Raw genomic sequence first — 23,031 nt, forward strand, 5'->3', positions numbered from 1 at the left:
TGCTTTTATCAACACAAGGAAGAATATCAATTAGTACACGTGGAGCAAAAAGTGGGAATTAAGTTCAAACGAATAGGTGTTCCTTCTGCAACAGAAATGATAAAAGCTTCCAGCAAAGATGCCATCAGGCTTTTGGATTCCGTGCCTCCCACTGCCATTAGTCACTTCAAGCAATCAGCTGAGAAGCTGATAGAGGAGAAGGGAGCTGTGGAAGCTCTGGCAGCAGCACCGGCCCACATTTCAGGTGCCACGTCCGTAGACCAGCGCTCCTTGATCAACTCAAATGTGGGTTTTGTGACCATGATNAAAATAAAAAATGAAGACATTTTGCAAGAAAGAAATGCTTCCTGGAATTTCACCATTCATTTAGTAAATATTAATACCTGTACTTTTCAAGTGCAGAAGTAATCTTGTTCATTTTTGGTGTTTCCTTATAGTACTTTTAATATATGCATCTATTATTTTTAATCAGATTAGGATTGTACTATACGATCTTGTATCTTGACTTTTCTGTTTCTATCTAAGCATTTTTCTCATTAAGTATGCTTAATGGTTACGTAATCCTTCATATAAATGTCTTGAAATCTACTTACTACTTTTATTGAGCATTCAGGTATCTTACTATCAAATAATGCCACAGTGACTGCTACCTCATAAACGTTTGTTCATTTTCTATGGATGTGTGTATACGAGAGATGCTGCTTTGGAAGAAGGCTAATGACATTTCCAACAGTATATTGTTGTATTGTTGGTTATGGTTATGGAGTAGATCTTAGTTAAGATCTAGTCACACATAATATACCCAGCATATATTTGCCTCAGATTTTTCTTTTGTTAAGGTTTTATAGATTTATGACAGTGTTTCCTTTTCAGATCTCGATTTACCTATCAAGGTTTTGTGTCTTTTGGTTGATTTTAAACTGATGTGTTTAGAAGAATTGCTTTAGGATAGCTTGTTTTGTCTCTTTCTCAAAAGGTTCTCTGTTAATTTGTATAGGTGATTATTGATTTCTTTCTGTGGCCCTTTACTTGATAGGAAATATCTGTGGAACAAAAAGAAGGCTCTTTCTCTAATTTTCCCATCTCTGAAGAAACTATTAAGCTTCTCAAAGGTAATGTTCTTGGAAGTATCATATGATGTTAGAATGTATTATTTTAACAGAAGCACTCCACTGTTTTTGTTAAGATGAACCAGGATGTATTCTTATTGTAGGCTGACACATGCAATCATATAATGAAGTAGGTTTGTGTATTCAGTATAGTGCTATAGTAGTGATGGTTCTTCATGCCTCTTAAACAAGTGGTTAAAATTTCTTCAGGACCTCTGTGGTGGCTCACACCTGTAATTGATTGAGGCCAGGAGTTTGAGACCTGCCTGGGTAACATAGTAACAACCTGTCCCTACAAAAAGTTTAAAAATTAGCCGGGCCAGTGGTGACACACATCTCTATAGTCCTAACTACTCCAGAGGCTGAGGAAGGAAGATCGCTTGAGCCCAAGAGTTCAAGGCTTCAGTGAACTGTGATCACACCCCTGCATGCCAGCCTAGGTGACAGAATGAATCTCTGTCTCAAAAAAATTTGTGTTTAATACAGTATGTATTCAGAAGTGTAATGAATAATGATGCTGGTGAAATTAAGCAGTTAGGTGATGCCATGTTAATGTTTTATCTCTTTCACTTCTGAGGCATCTCTAGGTTAATGAGCCTAATTTATAGACATAAACCCAGAATTCATTTAATAATATGCTTCTGAACTAGCTGACGAGTCACAGTTACTCAAGTAGGTGCTTCCTAAATCAGGAGCAGCACAGTTGGATTGCAAAGCACCAGATTTTCAGGTTTATGGATGAGACTTCAAATATTTACTGTAATTGGGTGCTTTAAAGTTTGCTGATATTTTTCAGTCAAGCAGATTCGTTGCTATCAGAATATTTTTGAGCCAGGTATGATGGCTTGCGCATGTAATCCCAGCTGTCCATCAAGCTGAGGCAGGAGGATCACTTGAGCGTAGGAGTTCAAGGCTGCAAGTGAGTTGTGATCACACCACTGTACTCCAGAGTGGGCGACAAAGCAAGACTCTGTCTCTTAAAATATATATATATATTTGACCCTAACTTTGTAGATGTTGACCAAAAGGTAGAATTCCTTAATTCTGCAGGACCAGAAGCATGAGTAGTATACTTCAGTATGTCAGTATGGCTAATATTTTAAGAATTGTGGTGTGAGATAACACAGTTAATTTGTTCATAGGCCGAGGAGTGACCTTCCTGTTTCCTATACAAGCAAAGACTTTCCATCATGTTTATAGTGGGAAGGACTTAATTGCACAGGCACGGACAGGAACTGGGAAGACATTCTCCTTTGCCATCCCTTTGATTGAGAAACTTCATGGGGAACTGCAAGACAGGAAGAGAGGCCGTCCCCCTCAGGTAACTGTCTTAAATAGAAGGGCTCTCAGTCAGCACAGGAAAAAGCACCACTTGGGCATTGTGTACATACCCTACGATTTTTTATTGAGTTCTTATAGTCACCCATTCTATTTACTGTGGATCTTTATGTGAAAGTAATCCAGGATAATTCTTTTATATTTAATAATTAATATATACAGATCATTCTCTATATATTTCAACATTTTAATCCTTCCTATACTTTTGATCATCTATATAATTAATGCTTATCATATTTCCTTCAAACCATTAGATGTCCCTGGGGCTCATAGCTTTGGTCAACTGTCTGACCATTTTTGCCTAGATGGAGAAAGCATTTTTAATAGAAAAGCATGAATGGAAGGAAGGACAAGTCAGAGATGAAAAGGCCAAGCCCCCATATTAGGGTGAGTCCATTGGGCTCATTTCTAGAGAACTTGACATTTGATAGACATTAACCTCATTGAAATGACTGCCCATGTTGTCACTTTGGCTGTGGGTTCTTGCAGTTGTCTTTCGGGCCTAACCTCACTTGCTCACTGGCCTTCCAGTGTCCATGCTCCCCTTTTGTTAATTTGTTTACTGCTGTGTCCCTAGCACACAGAATAGTGCTTGGCCAATAGTAGGTAGTCATTAAATTTTTTTTTTTTTTTTTGTTTTTTTCTGAGACGGAGTCTGGCTCGTATGGCGCCAGGCCTGGATGCTGCCCAGTGGCCCGGATCTCAGCTCACTGCCATAGCTCCGCCCTCCCCGGGGTTTACGCCTGTTCTCCTGCCCCTCAGGCCTCCAAGTAGCTGGGACTACAGGCGCCCTGCCCCACGGCCCGGCTATTTTTTGTATTTTAGTAGAGACGCGGCGTTGCTCATCCGATGGTTGGCCCAGGATGGTCTTGATCTCCTGACCTCGTGATCTGCCCGTCTTGGCCTCCCAAAGTGCTGGGATTACAGGCGTGAGCCACCGTGCCTGGCCCTCATTAAATATTTTTTAGATGAATGTATTAGGTGTTCTTTAATCATATTAGTTTCATACCATTACCCTATTTTGAGGACCTGTAGCAGGTTTTTTTTTTTTTTTGAGATGGAGTCACGTGTTGTCACTCAGTGGTACAATCTCGGTTCACTATAACCTGTGCCTCCTGGGTTCAAGCGATTCTCCTGCCTTAGCCTCCCAAGTATCTGGGATTACAGGTGTGTACCACCATGCCCGGCTAATTTTGTATTTTTAGTAGAGGTGGGGTTTCACCATGTTTGCCAGGATGGTCTGGAATTCCTGACCTCAAGTGGTCCGCCCACCTCAGCCTCCCAAAGTGCTGGGATTATAGGCACGAGCCACTGCACCTGGACTTTTTTTCCTTCTTTTTTTTTTGGAGACAAAGTCTCGCTTTGTTGCCTGGGTTGGATTGCGGTGGCGCAATCTCAACCTCCACCTCCCAGGTTTAAGTGATCCTCCCACTTCAATATCCCAAGTAGTTGGGATTACAAGTGTGAGCCACCACACCTGGCGCATTTGTAGTTTTAGTAGAGATAGGGTTTCACCATGTTGGCCAGGCTGGTCTTGAACTCCTGACCTCAAGTAAGCCACTCACCTCGGCCTCCCAAAATTCTGGGATTATAGGCGTGAGCCATTGCGCCTGGCCAGCAATTTCATGTTTTATAGATACATATATAGATCAAACACATATTGCTCTAGGATTCAAAGCCCTTACATTGTTGGCTCTACCTTACTTCTCTGACTTTGTTCTGCTTCAAATGTTCTCTACTGTAGAGGTTAAGACTATAGGTTTTGGAGCCCAGTTGCTTGAAGGCTCTGCTCCTTCTTAGCCTTTGGGGTTTAGTCAAGTTATTTATCCTCTAATACCTAGCTCAAAAAGTTGCGAGAATTAAATCAGAATAATACATATAAAGAATTTAGTACAGTCTAAGATCTATTAGACAAAAATATTAGCTAATGTTATCATCATCATCAGTGTTAGACCTTGTTCAAGTCGTTCTTTTCCTGGAATGCTATTCTTTAAGAACTAGATTAAGAAACAAATACTACACAGTAATTCGAATTCAATTATTTTTCTTTATCAGGTACTGGTTCTTGCACCTACAAGAGAGTTGGCAAATCAAGTAAGCAAAGACTTCAGTGACATCACAAAAAAGCTGTCAGTGGCTTGTTTTTATGGTGGAACTCCCTATGGAGGTCAATGTGAGTACATTCAAAAAGTGAGGGAAGCATAATGCCACCCATTGTTGACTACTCTTATTGGATTTCTTTTAACCTTCACATCTGGCTTCTCTACATGGGATAGTCGTTTATGGGGATTTTCTTTTGCCATGGTTTAAACATGGTCAAGAACATGGTCCTGCATGATGATAGGCAAATCCTGTATATGGTTCTTAGTACTTTTATCTATATTTATCTAGGGGCTACAAAGGTAACTTATTGAACCCAGAAAAACAGTCCATTTGGGCTCTAGGAAATAGGAAGTCAGAATTCAAGGTTACTCTTGTCTGTCAGGACCTTGGGTCTGTCTCTCTTTCCGCATGGTTGCTTCTTTCTTGATGTACGCAGGCTTTCTTTCCTTGGGGCTCAACGGCCAAATATTACAGTCTCTGCTCTTGTATTCCATTACTTCCCAGTTCAAGGCCTTGGAGCTTTATTATTAGAGCGGATGTATAAATTAGGAAGGGATTTAAGGAATTAAAAAAATCATAGTTTTGGCCGGGCGCAGTGGCTCATGCCTGTAATCCCAGCACTTTGGGAGGCTGAGGTGGGTGGATCACAAGGTCAGGAGATTGAGACCATCCTGGGTAACATGGTGAAACCCCATCTCTACTAAAATACAAAAAATTAGTTGGGCTTGGTGGCAGGCACCTGTCATCCCAGCTACTCAGAAGGCTGAGGCAGGAGAATGGTGTGAACCTGGGAGGCGGAGCTTGCAGTGAGCCGAGATTGTGCCACTGCACTCCAGCCTGAGTGCAGTCTCACTCCAGACAGAGTGAGACTCTGTTTCAAAAAAAAAAAAATTCATAGTTTTGGCACACAGTCTTATGGTTATTTCTTTTCAGCTTTGCCAGAATGAATATAGGGTTTGGCACCAGAAAAGCTTGAATCTAGACTCTGCTCGCAGAGTAGCTATTGTGTTCAAGTTGCTTAATTTTCTGTGCTTTAGTTTCCTCATCTATAGAAAAGATTACTAAACCTCCCTGCAGGGATGTTGTGAGGATTGGGTTGGATAATGTATATAAAGTGCCTAGTGTTGTCCGTAGACTACAACAGCAGTTCAGTACAAAGCTAAATTATTATTACCATCTCACCACAGTTATATTGAGCTTCATTTTCCAAATGTCTTTATATATCCTTGGAATATTTGCCCTTTCATTATGTCTCATCCTCCCTATACCTGTTTACTTTATAGAAAGTTCCTATTTCTGTTAGATTCTTATTTGTACTCTGCGAAACCTTGATACTTTCCTCCAGCCAAGGAAGTAATTTCTTTCTTTTATTGTCTTGAGACAGAGTCTCGCTCTGTCGCCCAGGCTGGAGTGCAGTGGTACAATCTTGGCTCACTGCAACTTCCGCCTCCTGGGTTCAAGTGATTCTTCTGCCTCAGCCTCCCAAGTAGCTGGGACTACAGGCGTGTGCCACCATGCCTGGCTAATTTCTGTATTTTAGTAGAGATGTGGTTTCACCATATTGGCCAGGCTGGTCTCGAACTCCTGACCTTGTGATCTGCCAGCCTCAGCCTTCCAAAGTGCTGGGATTGCAGGCATGAGCCACCACACCCAGCTGGAAGTAATTTCTTTCCTGGTGCTATTGTCCTCCAGTAGTGTACATTTCTTCCTTTCCTTCCCTTACCTTTCCCCTTCCCCTTCCCCTTCCCCTTCCCCTTTCCTTTCTCACTCACTCTGTGGCCCAGGCTGGAGTGCAGTGGCGTGATCTCGGCTCACTGCACCCAGGTCCAAGCGATTCTCCTGCCTCAGCCTCCCAGGTAGCTGGGATTACAGGCACTCGCCACTGTGCCTGGTTAATTTTTGTAGTTTTAGTAGAGATGGGGTTTCACCATGTTGGCCAGGCTGGTCTTGAACTCCTGACCTCATGATCCACCCACTTCAGTCTCCCAAAGTGCTGAGATTACAGACGTGAGCCACCACGCCCAGCTGCATATTTCTTTTATGTCACTTTATACACTAGACAGTCACTTCAAATATTTACTATAATTGGGTGCTTTAAATTTTGTTGACATTTTTCACTTCGAATGTTTTTCCCACTAGATTAGGAGTGTCATGAGTATCTTTATCATTATTACTTAGCATATTACTTTGTACTTGCAGGTATTTAACAAATATTTTAGAATAACAATACAGTTAACGGTGGTACCCCAGACAGATAAAAACCCAGCAAATCTTGTCATTGTTTTTTATAGTTGAACGCATGAGGAATGGGATTGATATCCTGGTAGGAACACCAGGTCGTATCAAAGACCACATACAGAGTGGCAAACTAGATCTCACCAAACTTAAGCATGTTGTCCTGGATGAAGTGGACCAGATGTTGGATATGGGATTTGCTGATCAAGTGGAAGAGATTTTAAGTGTGGCGTACAAGAAAGGTAATCCACAAATTCAAGAAGCTGATAAAGAAGGCCAAAGGAAGGGTGGTAACTAAATAATTGTCTTTATTTATTTATTTATTTTGAGGCAGAATTTCACTGTCTCACTCTGTTGCCCAGCCTGGAGTGCAGTGGCATAGTCTCGGCTCACTGTAACCTCTGTCTCCTGGGTTCAAGTGACTCTCGTGCCTCAGCCACCCGAGTAGCTGGGATTACAGGCACCCGCCACCACGCCTGGCTGATTTTCGTATTTTTAGTAGAGATGGAGTTTCGCCATATTGCCCAGGCTGATCTCAAACTCCCAGCCCCAAGTGATCCGCCTGCCTCACCCTCCCAAAGTACTGGGATTGGAGGCATGAGCCACTGTGCCTGGCCTGATGACTAAGTAGATTTCTAAGAGATGAATAAAGCCTTGGGAAATCGGAAGAAGAGGGCTTATTTTATCTAGAAACTTGAATTAAAAAAAAAAATTATTACTCTGGGATTAAAGCTGGTGAGGAAAAAAAAAGTCATGATTTATCATATAACCACAATGGGGAAGACTTGGGAAAGTAAAAGAAGAAAAATATCTTCTATCATCTTGATGTGGTCTACTTTTGGTGTATTCCTGATGTTTTGCATTTTATTGTGTATATGTGTTGATTATACTCTGACTATACATATAAAATTCAGCAAAAATACTGTATGAAGTGGTTGTCCATGACTTAATTCTACCTTCTGCCTATTTTGATTTTTTATTCAATATAAATAATTCTGTTTAGCCACTTTTTTTAAAATTATTTATTTATTTATTTATTTATTTATTTTGAGACAGAGTCTCGCTCTATTGCCCGGGCTGGAGTGCAGTGGCTGGATCTCAGCTCACTACAAGCTCCGCCTCCCGGGTTTACGCCATTCTCCTGCCTGAGCCTCCCGAGTAGCTGGGACTACAGGCGCCTACCACCGCGCCCGGCTAGTTTTTTGTATTTTTTTAGTAGAGACGGGGTTTCACCGTGTTAGCCAGGATGGTCTCGATCTCCTGACCTCGTGATCCGCCCGTCTCGGCCTCCCAAAGTGCTGGGATTACAGGCTTGAGCCACCACGCCCGGCCTAGCCACTTATACAGGTAGCTTCTCACCTCAGTATCTGGAATTGGCTTTTTTTTTTTTTTCTTTTGAGACAGGGTCTAAATCTTTCACCCAGGCTGGAGTACAGTGGTGGGATCTTGGCTCATTGCAACCTCCACCTTCCAGGTTCAAGCGATCGTTCGAGTAGCTGGGACTATAGGCGTGCGCCACCATGCTCAGCTAATTTTTCTGTTTTTTGTAGAGATGGGTTTCACTGTGCTGTCCAGGCAGGTCTCGAACTCTTGGGCTCAAGTGATCCTCCCTCCCACTTTGGCCTCCCAAAGTGCTGGGATTACAGATATGATCTACCACGGCCGCCCTTTTTTTATTTTTAAGGTAGGCCCTCACCCTGTCACTCAGGCTGGAGTACAATGGCACCATCATAGCTCACTGCATCCCTGAACTTCTGGGCCTCAGCTTCCTGAGTAGCTAGGGCTACGGGCGTGTACCACCATGCCTGGCTAATGTTTTTATTATGCGTAGGGACAGGGTGTCACTGTGTTGCCCAGGCTTGTCTTGATTCCTGGCCTCAAGTGATCCTCCTGCCTCTACCTCTGAAAGCATTGGAATTACAGGCGTGAGCCACTGTGCCTGGCCTGGAATTGGTTCTTTAGGATAGATTTCCAGAAGTGGTATTACTGAACTTGAAAGTGTAAATAATTCATGCTCCTCAATATACATTGTCAGATTCTCTCCAGAAGGGTTCTACCACACTTCTATTTGGAATGTTTGAGAATGTGATGTCACTCTTAAGTAGAATTGAACAAACAAAAATAGTAGCTGGACTCAATGATTGGACAAGAATTCTAAATTCATAAAATATTGAGAATAGAAATCTTAGAATATATTTCGTTTGTAATTCAAAGCCTAATGGTCAGAAAGCAAAATAACTTTCAAGTACTTTCACTGTTTTAAGGATCTTTTAGATAAATTACCTAGCGGTTTCTTTGCCCATTGGGAAACCTCTTTCTTCCAGTTTTGTGTCCTCAGTACCTGACTTGGCCTCAGGTGGTTGCTGTTGAACGTTGATGGACTGTGGAAGTGTTAGGTTAGGTGGAATACTATGTAGGCTTGTTTGGATTATTCATACTGACTTTTTTTTTCCCCTTGTCAAAGATTCTGAAGACAATCCCCAAACATTGCTTTTTTCTGCAACTTGCCCTCATTGGGTATTTAATGTTGCCAAGAAATACATGAAATCTACATATGAACAGGTGGACCTGATTGGTAAAAAGACTCAGAAAACGGCAATAACTGTGGAGGTAAATTATTTACTTAGTTGCCAGAATATAAAATTGTATATTATTATTTTCTTGTCTGATAATATTAAGACCGGCAAATACTGTTTTTCCGGATAAATACTAAATCCGTGTGAAAAGCCAAGGAAAGATATTTCTATTTGAGCTGTGTATGAGATCTGTGTTTTTATTTTTATTTTTTGTTTTTTGAGATGGAGTCTTGCTCTGTAGCCAGGCTGGAGTGCAGTGGCGCAATCTCTGCTCACTGCAACCTCTACCTCCTGGGTTCAAGCGATTCTCCTGCTGCAGCCTCCCTAGTGGCTGGGACTACAGGCGTGCGCCACCACGCCCAGCTTAATGTTTGTAGTTTTTGTAGAGACAGGGTTTCACTATGTTGGCCAGGATAGTCTCAATCTTTTCACTTTGTGATCCGCCCACCTCAGCCTCCCAAAGTGCTAGGATTACAGGTGTGAGCCACCACGCCCGGCCCAATATCTGTGTTTTTAAAATTTCATCATCTGATGGCCTCATTTCATTTCAGAATAATTTGGAACTTAAATCTATCTGAATTATGTAAACATAAATCACACTTACAATTTAAACATTAGAGGGCAGCAGAGAAACCTAGTGCTTTGGGTTTAAGCTTAAAAGTGTAGAAGTTTAAAATTTCACCTTCGATTCTGATACCTAGATGAATTAATTTCACTGAGGAACAGACCTGGATATTAATCTACAGATTGGATTTTTAAGTAAATGAAAGGGCAAAACATACAGAAACTTGTTGGTTATTTGGTTTCCTGTAGAAAGCTAGGGAATGGCATTTCCTTTCCAGCATTTTGCTGGTTGTCAGAAAATAAAGTTAGGTGCTCCTTAGAGAAAGGGGAGAGGCATGGGGAAATGGGCAGATCATGTTGCTTTCTGCTTTAATGACTTATTTAGGTTTTTTTCTCTCTGCAGTGGTGGCTGCAGACAGCTCTTATTAGGCTTGAGTAGTTGTTTCCAGGAGCAAGACGTTAGAACATTAGTGTTGTGCTCATTGATCATTGTGTTGTGATTTTAGTTTCCAGCAAATCTTTACTAACTAGATGTTTTTTTTCTTCTTCTTATATAAGCATCTGGCTATTAAGTGCCACTGGACTCAGAGGGCAGCAGTTATTGGGGATGTCATCCGAGTATATAGTGGTCATCAAGGACGCACTATCATCTTTTGTGAAACCAAGAAAGAAGCCCAGGAGCTGTCCCAGAATTCAGCTATAAAGCAGGTTGGTCCTTCCCCTTATGCCAGCAAAGCTGGGGATATCAACAAATCTTCACCTTGGGCATATTTGCTCTTGGTCTAATTTTCATTCATTCAATGAATACCAGTTTAGTTTCTTTTAGTTTAGAAATGAGAGGAAGCTACTTTTTTTTTTTTTTTAATTGAGGCAGAGTCTCACTCTGTTACCCAGGCTGGAGTTCAGTGGTGTGATCTGGGCTCTCTGCCTCCCTGAGTTCAAGTGATTCTCCCACTTCAGCCTCCCGAGTAGCTGGGCTTACAGGTGGGCACCACCACTCCTGGTTAATTTTTTTTTTCTTTTTTTTTTTTGAGATGGAGTCTCACTTCTTTGCCCAGGCTGGACTGCAATGGTATGATCTTGGCTCACTGAAACCTCCGCCTCCTGGGTTCAAGCGATTCTCCTGCCTCAGCCTCCTGAGTAGCTGGGATTACAGGCACGTGCCAGCGCACCTGGCTAGTTTTTGTATTTTTAGCAGAGATGGGGTTTCACCATGTTGGCCAGGTTGGTCTTGAACTCCTGACCTCAAGTGATCCACCTGCCTTGGCTGCTCAAAATGCTGGGATTATAGGCATGAGCCGAGCCACTGCGCCTGGCCAATTTTTTTTTTTTTGGAGACAAGTTCTCACTTCCTTTGCCCAGGCTGAAGTGAAGTGCACCAGCGTGATCTCAGCTCGCTGTAGCCTCAACCTCCACGTAGCATGCACCACCATACCTGACTTTTTTTTCTGGATGGTGTTTTATTGTTGATATAATTCATGTGCCACATATTACCATTTTAAAATGTACAGTTAAGTGGCTTTTAGCATAATCATGAGGTTGTGCCACAGTCACTACTATCTAATTGGGAAGACTTTTTTTTTTATCTTCAACTTTTAGGTTCGGGGTACACGTGAGGATGTGCAGGTTTGTTACATAGGTAAACATAAGCAAAGATGGTTTGCTGCACAGATCATCCCATAACCTAGGTATTAAGCCCAGCATTTATTAGCTGTTCTACCTTATGCTCTCCTACCCAGCCTCCACTAACTTTATTTTATTTTATTTTTTTATTTCTAGTAGAGACCGAGTCTTGCCATATTGCCCAGGCTGGTCGCAAACCCCAGGCTCAAGCAGTCTGCCTGTTTGGGCCTCCCCAAGTGCATGAGCCACTGCACCTGGCCTCACTTCTTTCTGATAATCAGAGTGTACATGTTAGAGCTCACTTAATCTGTCATGGCATCTCACTGTACAAATGAGGAAAGGGTGGCTCAGACCTAAAGTTACACTGACAAAATAGGTTTGATCACCCTTCTGTCATATTCTCAACTTCAATAAGTAAAGTTGGATACAGTTGGAATTGATGACTGAGGATCTTGAAATAATATTGAGGCTTATCCATTCAAGACACATTTTCCCCTTTGTAATGTTTTCAACAGGCATAACACCAAAATATGATTGTCTTTTACAGGCCTAATTGATGATGAGAAAAAGTACTTGTATTGTTGGAGCTGGTGTTCTTACATCCGTTTATTTATTGGCAGGATGCCCAGTCATTGCATGGAGACATTCCACAGAAGCAAAGGGAAATCACCCTGAAAGGTTTTAGAAATGGTAGTTTTGGAGTTCTGGTGGCAACCAATGTTGCTGCACGTGGGTTAGACATCCCTGAGGTTGATTTGGTTATACAAAGCTCTCCACCAAAGGTATGTACTTTATGCTTAGATTTTATTTTGTTTCTTTTGGGTATTAAAACAAATGGGAAATTGTACTATTTACTTTCATATAATTAGTATATAGCTATCTTTTAAGTGCTGGGATGCTAAGGGTGATTTTGAGAATGAACCTGTTATAAGACATCCCCCTCAGAACTGACACTTGAATAGAAGTGCAGTCAGCAGACAGAGGTTCAAAAGGTGACTTTGGGATATAGTGTGATTTTTGAGCCAAACCTTGAAGATGGGTGGAAGGACTTAGATGGGATAGGGGTAAGTAAGATAGATAAATGTATGAGTCTAGAGGACAGGGGAGAGAAAGGGCCTGTAATTAACGTCTGTGGTTAGAGATGCTTAGGTTTGTGAGTTATAGGAACCTCTCAAAGAGGATCCTGAAGCATAGTTTACGTGATGTGGATAATTTTCATGTAAATAAAGGTTGTTCTAAAGGTATTCCAGTCACTTCCAACATGAAGACCCCAGAATCTCACCCAGATTGGCAAATCCCCCATGGTTAAAGGCTATTACAACAATGGGGAAAAAATAACTGAAGACTATGAATTCACCAGTTCTTAAAAAGGAAGTCCTGCCGGGCGCGGTGGCTCACGCCTGTAATCCCAGTACTTTGGGAGGCCGAGGCGGGTGGATCACAAGGTCAGAATATCGAGACCATCCTGGCTAACACCATGAAATCCCGTCTCTGCTAAAAATACAAAAAAATTAGCTGGGCGCGGTGGCAGGTGCCTGTAGTCCCAGCTACTCAGGAGGCTGAGGCAGGAGAATGGCGTGAACCCAGGAGGCGGAGCTTGCAGTGAGCCGAGATTGCGCCACTGCACCCCAGCCTGGACTACAGAGCGAGACTCCATCTCAAAAAAAAAAAGAAAGTCCCATAAGTGTGTGGTATAAACATTGTTTCATGAGCCTTTAGACTTTTTGATATGGTGGCCCCTAGCTGTGTTGAGCACTTGAAATGTAGGTGATCTGAATTGATCTGTGTACTGCAAGTGTAAAATACATACTGCGTAACTTTTCATTATGTGGTCTGGATTTTGAAGACTTATGAAAGAATACAAAATATTGCATTGGTACCCTGGTTTGTATAGATAGTATACTGAAATGATAAGACTTGGATATATTGACTGGTGTGGTGGCTCATGCCTGTAATCCTAGCACTTTGGGAGGCTGAGGCAAACGGATCACTTAAGGTCAGGAGTTCGAGACCAGCCTGGCCAACATGGTGAAACTCTGTCTCTATTAAAAATATGAAAACTAGCCAGGCCTGATGTCGGGTGTCTGTCGTCCCAGCTACTTGGGAGGCTGAGGCAGCAGAATCACTTGCATCCGGAAGGCGGAGGTTGCAGTGAGCCGAGATCATGCCACTGCACTCCAGCCTGAGTGATAGAGCGAGACTCTGTCTCAAAAGAAAAAAAAAGACTTGATATATTGAGTTAAAATACATTAAACTTCTTAAAGAAATCTTTTCAGTGTGTCTACTGGAAGATTGAAAATTGGAATTACATACATGCTTCTAATGGACAAGCACTGTTTAGACAACGCTCTTTGTAAATTTGCCTACAGGACAGGGACCACTGTTCTAGAAGCTTTAAAAATTGCCAGAGGTCAGCCAGGCGCAGTGGCTCATGCCTGTGATCACAACACTTTGGGAGGCTGAGGCAGGTGGATCACGAGGTCAGGAGTTTGAGGCCAGCCTGACCAACATGGTGAAACCCTGTCTCTACTAAAAACACACAAAAAAGTAGCCGGGTGTGGTGGCGTGTGCCTGTAATCCCAGCTACTCAGGAGGCTGAGGCAGGAGAATTGCTTGAATCTGGGAGGTGGAGGTTGCAGTGAGCCGAGATTGCGCCACTGCACTCCAGCCTGAGCAACAGAGCAAGACTCTGTCTCAAAAAAAAAAAAAAAAAAAAATTGCCGGAGGTTTTTAAATTGAAGTGCTAAGGGACCTTCTCCCTCATGCCCTCAGGCTTATAACCACAATTGCTAGTGTTCACTGACCTGCATAGGCTACTCAGGTGTTTGTCTCTCTTTTTTGGTTTAGTGTTATTTATGTATTTTACTTCAATAGGATGTAGAGTCCTACATTCATCGATCCGGGCGGACTGGCAGAGCTGGAAGGACGGGGGTGTGCATCTGCTTTTATCAACACAAGGAAGAATATCAATTAGTACAAGTGGAGCAAAAAGCGGTACAACTATTCTTACCTTTCATTAAGCAAATGTTGAGTTTAAAGTCAGTCTGGTTTCTTCAATTTTTATCCACTCTAAAATATTTTTATTTCTAGTGTGTGGCAATGACTGAAAGCTTACTGTTAGGTACATATGTTGTCCTGTGATAAAAGGCCCATTCTGAAGTAACTTTGCATTTGAAAACAGTGGTTTTGTTTTCATATGTTTGAAAGGCAGTTTTCAGACAATGATAGTATGAACCAGAGATAATTAAGATTGAGGGGCTATAGGAATTGCTTGAAAATCAAATGAATTCGGGCATGTCAAAAGGATAAAGGAGAGAAGAGACTAATTTTTCCTCCAGAAGAATTGGAATAGTGTGTGTAGATTCCTGCCACTTCATGAGCTTAACTCATCTCCCTCTTGAGTGGACTGCACTTAGGGACTTGCTTTCAAAGAATAGAGTAAGGTGGGGAGTGAGGACTTTACCGTGGAGAGATGAACAAACACTACCTGGGCCCGCTGATTGTGGGTCACGTCATCAGTGATAGGCACATAGGCATGTGCCATGATAAGAGGTGGTGAGGCGAGCATTCACACTGGGTATTCCTCCCCCAAGTATATAACCCTGAGCATGAGGAAAATACCAGACAACCTCAAATGGAGGGACATTCTACAAAACTGTTGACCAGCACTCCTTAAAACTTTCAGTCATGAAAAACAAGGAAAGAAGGAAAGACAGACATGGAATAAAGTCTGGGGTTTGGTTAATGGTTGAGCCATGTTGGTTTCTTAGTTGAAACAAATATACCTTAACAGTGTAAGATGTTAACGGTAGCAGAAACCTGGAGCTCTCTGAACTGTCTTTGTAGCTTTTCTGTAAATCTAAAATTGAAAGTTCATTTTTTAAGGTAATAAATACATTTGGCCTATATTTAAAAAATTAGGGAACTGCTTTATCTTATTGGAAACAATTAATGGCCATTGTACATTAAACTGTGGTTCATTTTCCTGTAGGGAATTAAGTTCAAACGAATAGGTGTTCCTTCTGCAACAGAAATAATAAAAGCTTCCAGCAAAGATGCCATCAGGTATGTCCCCTACTACTGCTATGGTCTGTTTTAGTGTTTGTTCAAATACTGCGTGTCTTTGTACAGTAATAAGATTTGACTTTTTAAAAATTTATTTTTTTAATTTTTGAGACAGGGTCTCACTATGTTGCCCAGGCTGGTCTCAAACTCCTGGGCTCAAGCAGTCCTCCCACCTCAGCCTCCCAAGGTGCTAAGATTACAGGCGTGATATTCATTCCTGTCCAATCCTGTTTACCAAAGGAAACCACTATTAAAAGTTTGCTTTGTCTAGGATATTTTAAGGGATAATATCTTAGGTATAGTATAAGTGCTTCTCACCCACTGGCTGATTAGACCACAGATTACATTCCAAATCTATGTTAACCCAGTTCCTCACCTGGTAGGATGAAAGTTGATTGTTTCATTAATAGTAAATGTCTAGATGGTGAGGATTGAGTTAATTAACCATTTGTCAAATGGAGGTGCTGCTGACATTGGAGGCAAGAGAATTATTTTTTATGGGATTGTCCTGCAAATGGAAGGATATTTAGCTGTTTAGGATCCGTGGCTGATTCCCCTGTGCAGCATACTCAGGGTAGGTAGGTTTGGCATTATAAAAACCAGAAGCCATTTTCCAGATGCCTCCTGGTGGTGACCTACATTCTCTGTTAAAGAACCACTCAGTTTGGGCATCATTTTTATAGTGGTTTCCACAATTACTGTAAATGCTTATTTAAAAAACAGACACAGGGAGTCCGTGATCAAAGGAAATCCTGGATGTCAATCAGCATGTTAATAGTTCAGGAAAGTTTTGTAAATGAAAGAGTTTTGGGCCAGGCATGGTGGCTCATGCCTGTAATCCCAGCATTTTGGGAGGCTGGGGTAGGTGGATTGCTTGAGCTCAGGAGTTCAAGACCAGTCTGACCAACACAGTGAAACCTCATCTCTATAAAAAATATAAAAATTAGATGTGATGGCACATGCCTGTAGTCCCAGCTACTCTGGAGGCTGAGATGGGTGGATTGCATGAGCCCAAGAGGTTGAGGCTGCAGTGAGCTGTGATTTGTGCTACTGTACTCCACCCTGGGTGGCAGAGTGAGATTGTCTCAACAAAAAAGAAAGAAGGAACGAAGGAAGAAAGAAGACAGGGAAGGGAGCAAAGGAAGGATGAGTGTTTTTGTTGTTGTTGTTTTTTTTGAGACAGAGTCTCACTCTGTCGCCCAGGCTGGAGTGCAATGGTGCAATCTCATCTCACTGCAAGCTCCGCCTCCTGGGTTCACGCCATTCTCCTGCCTCAGCCTCCTGAGTAGCTGGGACTACAGGCACCCACCACCATTCCCGGCTAAGTTTTTGTATGTTTAGTAGAGACGGGGTTTCACCGTGTTAGCCAGGATGGTCTCGATCTCCTGACCTCGTGATCCACTTGCCTCGGCCTCCCAAAGTGCTGGGATTACAGGCGTGAGCCACCATGCCTGGCCCGGAAGAGTGTATTTTAACTGCGTTTTTCAAATTTATTTTAGCATGGCGTGTTTTTTTTAAGTGTCCTACAGACAGGGTTCCCTTGGGTGCCAGTTAAGGAGAGTTGGAGTTAGATGGCAAAGAAGTAGAATGGGACAAAGATGCTGGTGGTATACAACAAACAGCCTCCAGAGTGCCAGCACTGACGCTGCTGCATGTCACTTTCTACCCTTTTACTGGATGATCTTTTTTAACTTTGAATGGGACATTTATTATTGCCAAGATAATAGTGACCCCCTTAAAAATGTGCAAATAGTTCCGTAAACGTCCTTATCATTTTTGTAACTGACTTTGGAGATCTTTTCTTATTTCTTTTTTTTAATTATTTTTTATTTTTTATTTTTGAGACGGAGTCTGGCTCTGTCGCCCAGGCTGGAGTGCAGTGGCACGATCTCGGCTCACTGCAAGCTCTGCCTCCCGGGTTCCCGCCATTCTCCTGCCTCAGCCTCCCAGGTAGCTGGGACTACAGGCGCCTGCCACCACGCCCGGCTAATTTTTTGTATTTATTTAGTAGAGATGGGGTTTCACTGTATTAGCCAGGATGGTCTCGATCTCCTGACCTCGTGATCCGCCCACCTCAGCCTCCCAAAGTGCTGGGATTACAGGCATGAGCCACCATGCCTGGCTTCTTATTTCTTTTATTTTCTTTTTTTAAAAAGAGATGGGGTTTCTTAAAATGATTGTGTGTGGCACAGTCATAGCTCACTGCAGCCTCAAGCAGTCCTCACACCTCAGCCTCCCAAGTAGTTGGGACTACAGGCATGTGCCACCACACCCAGCTTTTTTTTTCAACTTCAGAATGGAAATAGGTATTTTCTGATCCTAAAAGTAACACATGCTTCTTGTATAAAAACTCTTGACATTATTCATCATCACATCTAATGGTAGTATAACATTTTATTATATCTGTTTTGTAGCGTATATAAGCAGTCCAGATGATGCACATTTTAAAATTGTTTATACTTTTTGTACATCATAAGTAACACCGTGTTGAACTTCTTGTTTTATTATTTCCTTAGGATAAAATGGTGCGGTAGGTGGTAAATTAGAATTACATACAGTCAAAGGAATTGATGTATTACTATAGAAATATGATTATTATACACTGCATCAAAATAAATGTGTTACACATGTGAAAGATTTGCAAAGTTATTCATTTATCTTGAGATGTCTTAGAAATGAAATCTGTTCACTTCTAGTATCCTTTTTCCTAACACACTCTCAAACAACAGGCTTTTGGATTCCGTGCCTCCCACTGCCATTAGTCACTTCAAGCAATCAGCTGAGAAGCTGATAGAGGAGAAGGGAGCTGTGGAAGCTCTGGCAGCAGCACTGGCCCACATTTCAGGTGCCACGTCCGTAGACCAGCGCTCCTTGATCAACTCAAATGTGGTAAGGTTCTGCAGCACATTCCTGACGCTTCATAATTTGGGGTATGAACAGGATGTGAAAGGGTTTCATTTAAACTTCCCAGTTGTTTTCCCTTTCTCATGAAGGTAGTAAAGTATTAATTGTATTTTACAATTTCTGGCTGGACATGGTGGCTCATACCTGTAATCTCAGCCCTTTGGGAGGCACAGGCGGGAGGATGGCTTGAACCTACAAGTTTGAGATCACCCTGGGCAACCTAGTGATACTCTGTCTCTACAAAAAAATAAAAATAAAAAATTAGCTGGGTGTGGTGGCATGCTGTGGTCCCAGCTACCTGGGAGGCTGGGACGGGAGGAGGGAGGATCACTTGAGCCCAGGAGGTTGAGGCTGCAAGGATCCACGATGGTGCCACTGCACTCCAGCCTGGGTGACAGAGTGAGACTCTGTCTCAAAAAAGAATAGAACCAATAATTCCTGTGTTTAAACACACACACACATATATACACACACACATGCAAATCCATAGAGGCAGAAAATATGAGTGGTCCCCAGTGGCTGTGTGGAGGGAGGAATGGCAGTGGCTAGTAATGGACAGAGGATTCTTTTGGGTGGATTATGACATGGCTGAAATTTTACATAGTGCTGAATGGTTGCAGATCTTACCAATATACTAAAATAAAAAACACTGGATTGTATACTTTCAAATGGTGAATTTTGTGGTGTGTGATTTTTAATCGTTTTAATCCTAAAGTAGCCCAAACATATATATGCATAAATGCATGTAATACATTTAGGCAGCATACCTAGAAACTTTAGAAGGTGTATACTTTTCCTGTAAATTCAAATTTTTATTGAGATAATTGTAGCTTTACATGTAGTTGTAAGAAATAATACAGAGAGATCCTTCGTATACTCTACCCAGCTTCCCTAAGTGACAAATGTATTTTGTAAAAATATAAAATTTTGGAAAACTATACCACAACCAAGATATTGACATTCAGTCTTACTCAGAGTTCCCCAAGTAAAACCAGAGACTGTTTGTACTAATCGTTTGTGTGAGGTGTATGTTTTTAGGAATAACTTTTCAAGAAATATTATTTAGAATCACAAAAGCAAGTATTTACCAGTTTAGGTTTATTTTCAGCACTTTAATTTTATTCCCCTTTCTTCTGTAAGGGTTTTGTGACCATGATCTTGCAGTGCTCAATTGAAATGCCAAATATTAGTTATGCTTGGAAAGAACTTAAAGAGCAGCTGGGCGAGGAGATTGATTCCAAAGTGAAGGGAATGGTTTTTCTCAAAGGAAAACTGGTAAGGCTGGGGTCTCTTATAACCTTGATGGGGCTTTATGTGGGCAGGAAAACATAAAGTGGTGTGGGTTCTTCCTCTTCTGTGGAAATGCTGCATCTCTTCACTCTCTCATCTTCCCTGGGTAATCTCATCTGTGATCCTCAGTTGCCACTCTGCCACTGATAACTACTGTACCTCTATCTCCAGCCTGAACCATTCTCCTCACAGTGCCAGACTGGATCCAGCTGCTTCCCTGACATCTCCACCTAAATAGCTTACTTAAAGTAACTTTTTCAGAATCTTTTTTTTCTTCGCAATCCTATTCTAGCACTGGACTTATTCAGAATCTTGAATTCAAATTAAAAATGAAAAATTTTGCCTCCTAAACCTGTTGTTCTTTCTTCTGAGGATTTCTCTTGGTTAATGCCATAGACTTATCGCAAGGATCCTCAAACATTTTGGTTTCACAATCCCTTTAGCAAATGTTAGGGACCCCCAAAAGCTTTAGTTTATATGGGTTATATCTATTGATACTTACTGTATTAGAAATTAAAACTGGAACTCTAAAACACAATATCATGTTCCATTAGCCATCAGAGCAATGATTTTATCACGTCATATAGTGTCTAGGAAACTCCGCTGCACCCTTGAGAGAATGGGTGTGGAAAGGGGAGCATTATTATGAAAATAATTTTGACTTGGCGAAGCCCCTAAAAGATCTCAGGTTTCCAGGTGTCTACTGGCCTAGTGAACCAATTAGGTTTATCTTCAGCTTATTGCATGTCTAGCCATGTTGTTTATCTCCACAAAACTCCACAAAACTTGTGGGATAAAGTCTCAAGCCTTTCATAGGTGGGTAAGATCCTTCATGTCTTGGCCTCTGCTAGCCTTACAGCTTCATTTCTACCAACACCATATACTCCAGCAGTGCCCACTACACCATGTTTATCTCATCCTCAGTGCCTGCTGAACCTACTATTTATAGTAATCTTTTGGCCGGGCGCAGTGGCTCATACTTGTAATCTCAGCACTTTGGGAGGCCAACGTGGGCGGATCACCTGAGGTCCGGAGTTTTAGACCAACCTGACCAACATGGAGAAATACTGTCTCTACTAAAAATACAAAATTAGCCAAGGATGATGGCGCATTCCTGTAATCCTAGCTACTTGCAAGGCTGAGGCAGGAGAATCACTTGAAAACCCAGGAGGCAGAAGTTGCAGTGAGCCGAGATTGCGCCATTGCACTCCAGCCTGGGCAACAAGAGTGAAACTCCGTCTCAAAAAAAAAAAAAAAAAATGTTGTATATATATAAATCGTGTCCTCCAAAGTAGCTTTTATGAATTTGCTTAGCCTTAAATCTTACCAAGCAATGTTAGGGGCATCTTTATCTGTACTTCAAAGTCTTTAGGACACACGGTTATGCAGGTAAACTTTTACCTTGCTGTGTTTGCTTACGGAGAGCCTCAAGAACACTCAAAGGCAAAAACTGTTTTCTGGTTACCTCTATCCCCAGTGAATGCCTGGGATTATACTCTACTTCGTAAATATGTAAGTGAAGATTACCATGAATGGCAAAATCCACCAGTAGGTGATGATACCTATGTTATGATTGGGTAAATTTTGGGGTGAAAGGGTGTTCCTTATAAAATATTGCAGTTGAAGACAGCAGGGAGAGGAGTGCCTGTATTAGTTAACACATAATTTGACTATATTTTTAGATGATTTCCTCGATTGGAGAGGATGGCACTTAATATTAAAGATGGTGTTCTGGCTAGGTGCCATGGCTCACACCTGTAATCTCAGTATTTTGGGAAGCTGAGCTGGGAAGATAATTCTTGAGACTGGCCTGGGCAACATAGTGACACCCTGTCTCTACCCAAAAAAAAAAAAGAAAAAAAAAAAAAAAAAAGGCCAGGTGTAGTGGCATGCACCTGTAGGAATTCAAAGTTAGAGTAAGTTGTTAATTGCACCACAGTACTCCAGCCTAGGCAGTAGAGAAAGACCCTGTCTTAAGAGGAAAAAAAAAAGATGGTGTCCTGTATTATTTTTTTCATACTCTTACAGAAGGCTGAATTAAGAAAAACTAGACAGTTAACAATAGAAGATCACTTGTTTTTCTGCTTTTAGTTAGGTCATTCTGAATAGCTGGCATTGCTTTTCTGATGGAAGGCAGTATATAGTTTAACTACAGGTTTTAGAGCCATACAGACCAGATTTTAAATACTTTCTCCATTTAATAGCTGTGGGGCCTTAGACTAGTCATTTAACCTTTCCAAGCCTGTTTGCTCAGCAATAAAATGTAGCTAATAGCCACTAGAGGGTTAGCACGGTGTAATAGCTAAGACTCTGTCTATAGTTAGAAAGTTCTAAATCGTTTGGAGTTCTTTTTTTCAATATTCCTTGTCTTTCTGCAGTGTACTTTTGCCAGCTGTAATGTATTAGCTTTGGTCTAAAGTTCATCTAAAATTATACCTGGTGGTTTTTTTGCTTTATGTTTTTTGTTTTCTCTTTTTCACAGAATACGTGGTCTTTTAAAGGGAATATTTTTATTGTGCGTTGGTTGGATTAACTTCCATTTGCTTTGATTTCTAGGGTGTTTGCTTTGATGTACCTACCGCATCAGTAACAGAAATACAGGTATTCTTTTCTCTTAGATTTTAAAGTTAATGTACCTAAATTGTAGAATGTTAATTATGAAAATAGAGAATAATAGATTGGGAAACAATAGTTCTGGTTCCTTTAGTAAGAGATAATTGATAATTAAATTTTGGAATATTCCCCCCTAGCTTTTTACTTCTGATATTTTTGTAGTTGAACCCACCTGGTTTCTATAATTCCTTTATACAAAGTTGTGAATGATATCCAGCTCTTCCCGCCCTTTAACACTTACATATGTTATAGAGGTTTTGTATGTGTGTGTGTGTGTGTGTGTGTGCGCACATGTGTGTGTGTGTTTTCAGAGTCTTGCTCTGTCGCCCAGGCTGGAGTGAAGTGGTGCAATCTTGGTTCACTGCAACCTCCGCCTCCCGGCTTCAAGCGATTCTCTTGCCTCAGCTTCCCAAGTAGCTGGGATCATAGGCCCACCATCACCCCCGACTAATTTTTTGTATTTTTACTAGAGATGGGAGTTTCGCCATGTTGGCCAGGCTGGTCTCGAACTCCTGACCTCAGGTGATCCACCCACCTCCCAAAGTGCTGGGATTACAGGCATGAGCCACCACATCCAGCCTACAGGTGTTCAGAGACATTTAAAATTGTTA

General features: G+C 41.6%; 1 protein-coding gene across 2 annotated transcripts in view; it reads left to right on the plus strand.

Annotated features, from left to right (window-relative positions):
- The window catches only part of DDX21 (DExD-box helicase 21), a 39,960-nt gene that overhangs the window by 14,090 nt on the left and 2,839 nt on the right, over positions 1-23,031 (plus strand). The window contains exons 4-15 of one of the 2 annotated variants that reach the window (XM_017875000.1): positions 1,037-1,112; positions 2,252-2,430; positions 4,503-4,620; positions 6,842-7,027; positions 9,250-9,395; positions 10,484-10,633; positions 12,169-12,330; positions 14,423-14,542; positions 15,540-15,613; positions 18,343-18,502; positions 19,658-19,792; positions 22,364-22,408. In XM_017875000.1, the coding sequence (XP_017730489.1) occupies positions 1,037-1,112; positions 2,252-2,430; positions 4,503-4,620; positions 6,842-7,027; positions 9,250-9,395; positions 10,484-10,633; positions 12,169-12,330; positions 14,423-14,542; positions 15,540-15,613; positions 18,343-18,502; positions 19,658-19,792; positions 22,364-22,408 (1,551 nt within the window). The remainder of the gene's footprint in view (positions 1-1,036; positions 1,113-2,251; positions 2,431-4,502; positions 4,621-6,841; positions 7,028-9,249; positions 9,396-10,483; positions 10,634-12,168; positions 12,331-14,422; positions 14,543-15,539; positions 15,614-18,342; positions 18,503-19,657; positions 19,793-22,363; positions 22,409-23,031) is intronic. The other variant, XM_017875002.1, reaches the window with a different exon arrangement.

Source organism: Rhinopithecus bieti, unplaced genomic scaffold, assembly GCF_001698545.2.
Source record: "Rhinopithecus bieti isolate Rb0 unplaced genomic scaffold, ASM169854v2 scaffold_9670, whole genome shotgun sequence".
Lineage (NCBI taxonomy): Eukaryota > Metazoa > Chordata > Mammalia > Primates > Cercopithecidae > Rhinopithecus > Rhinopithecus bieti.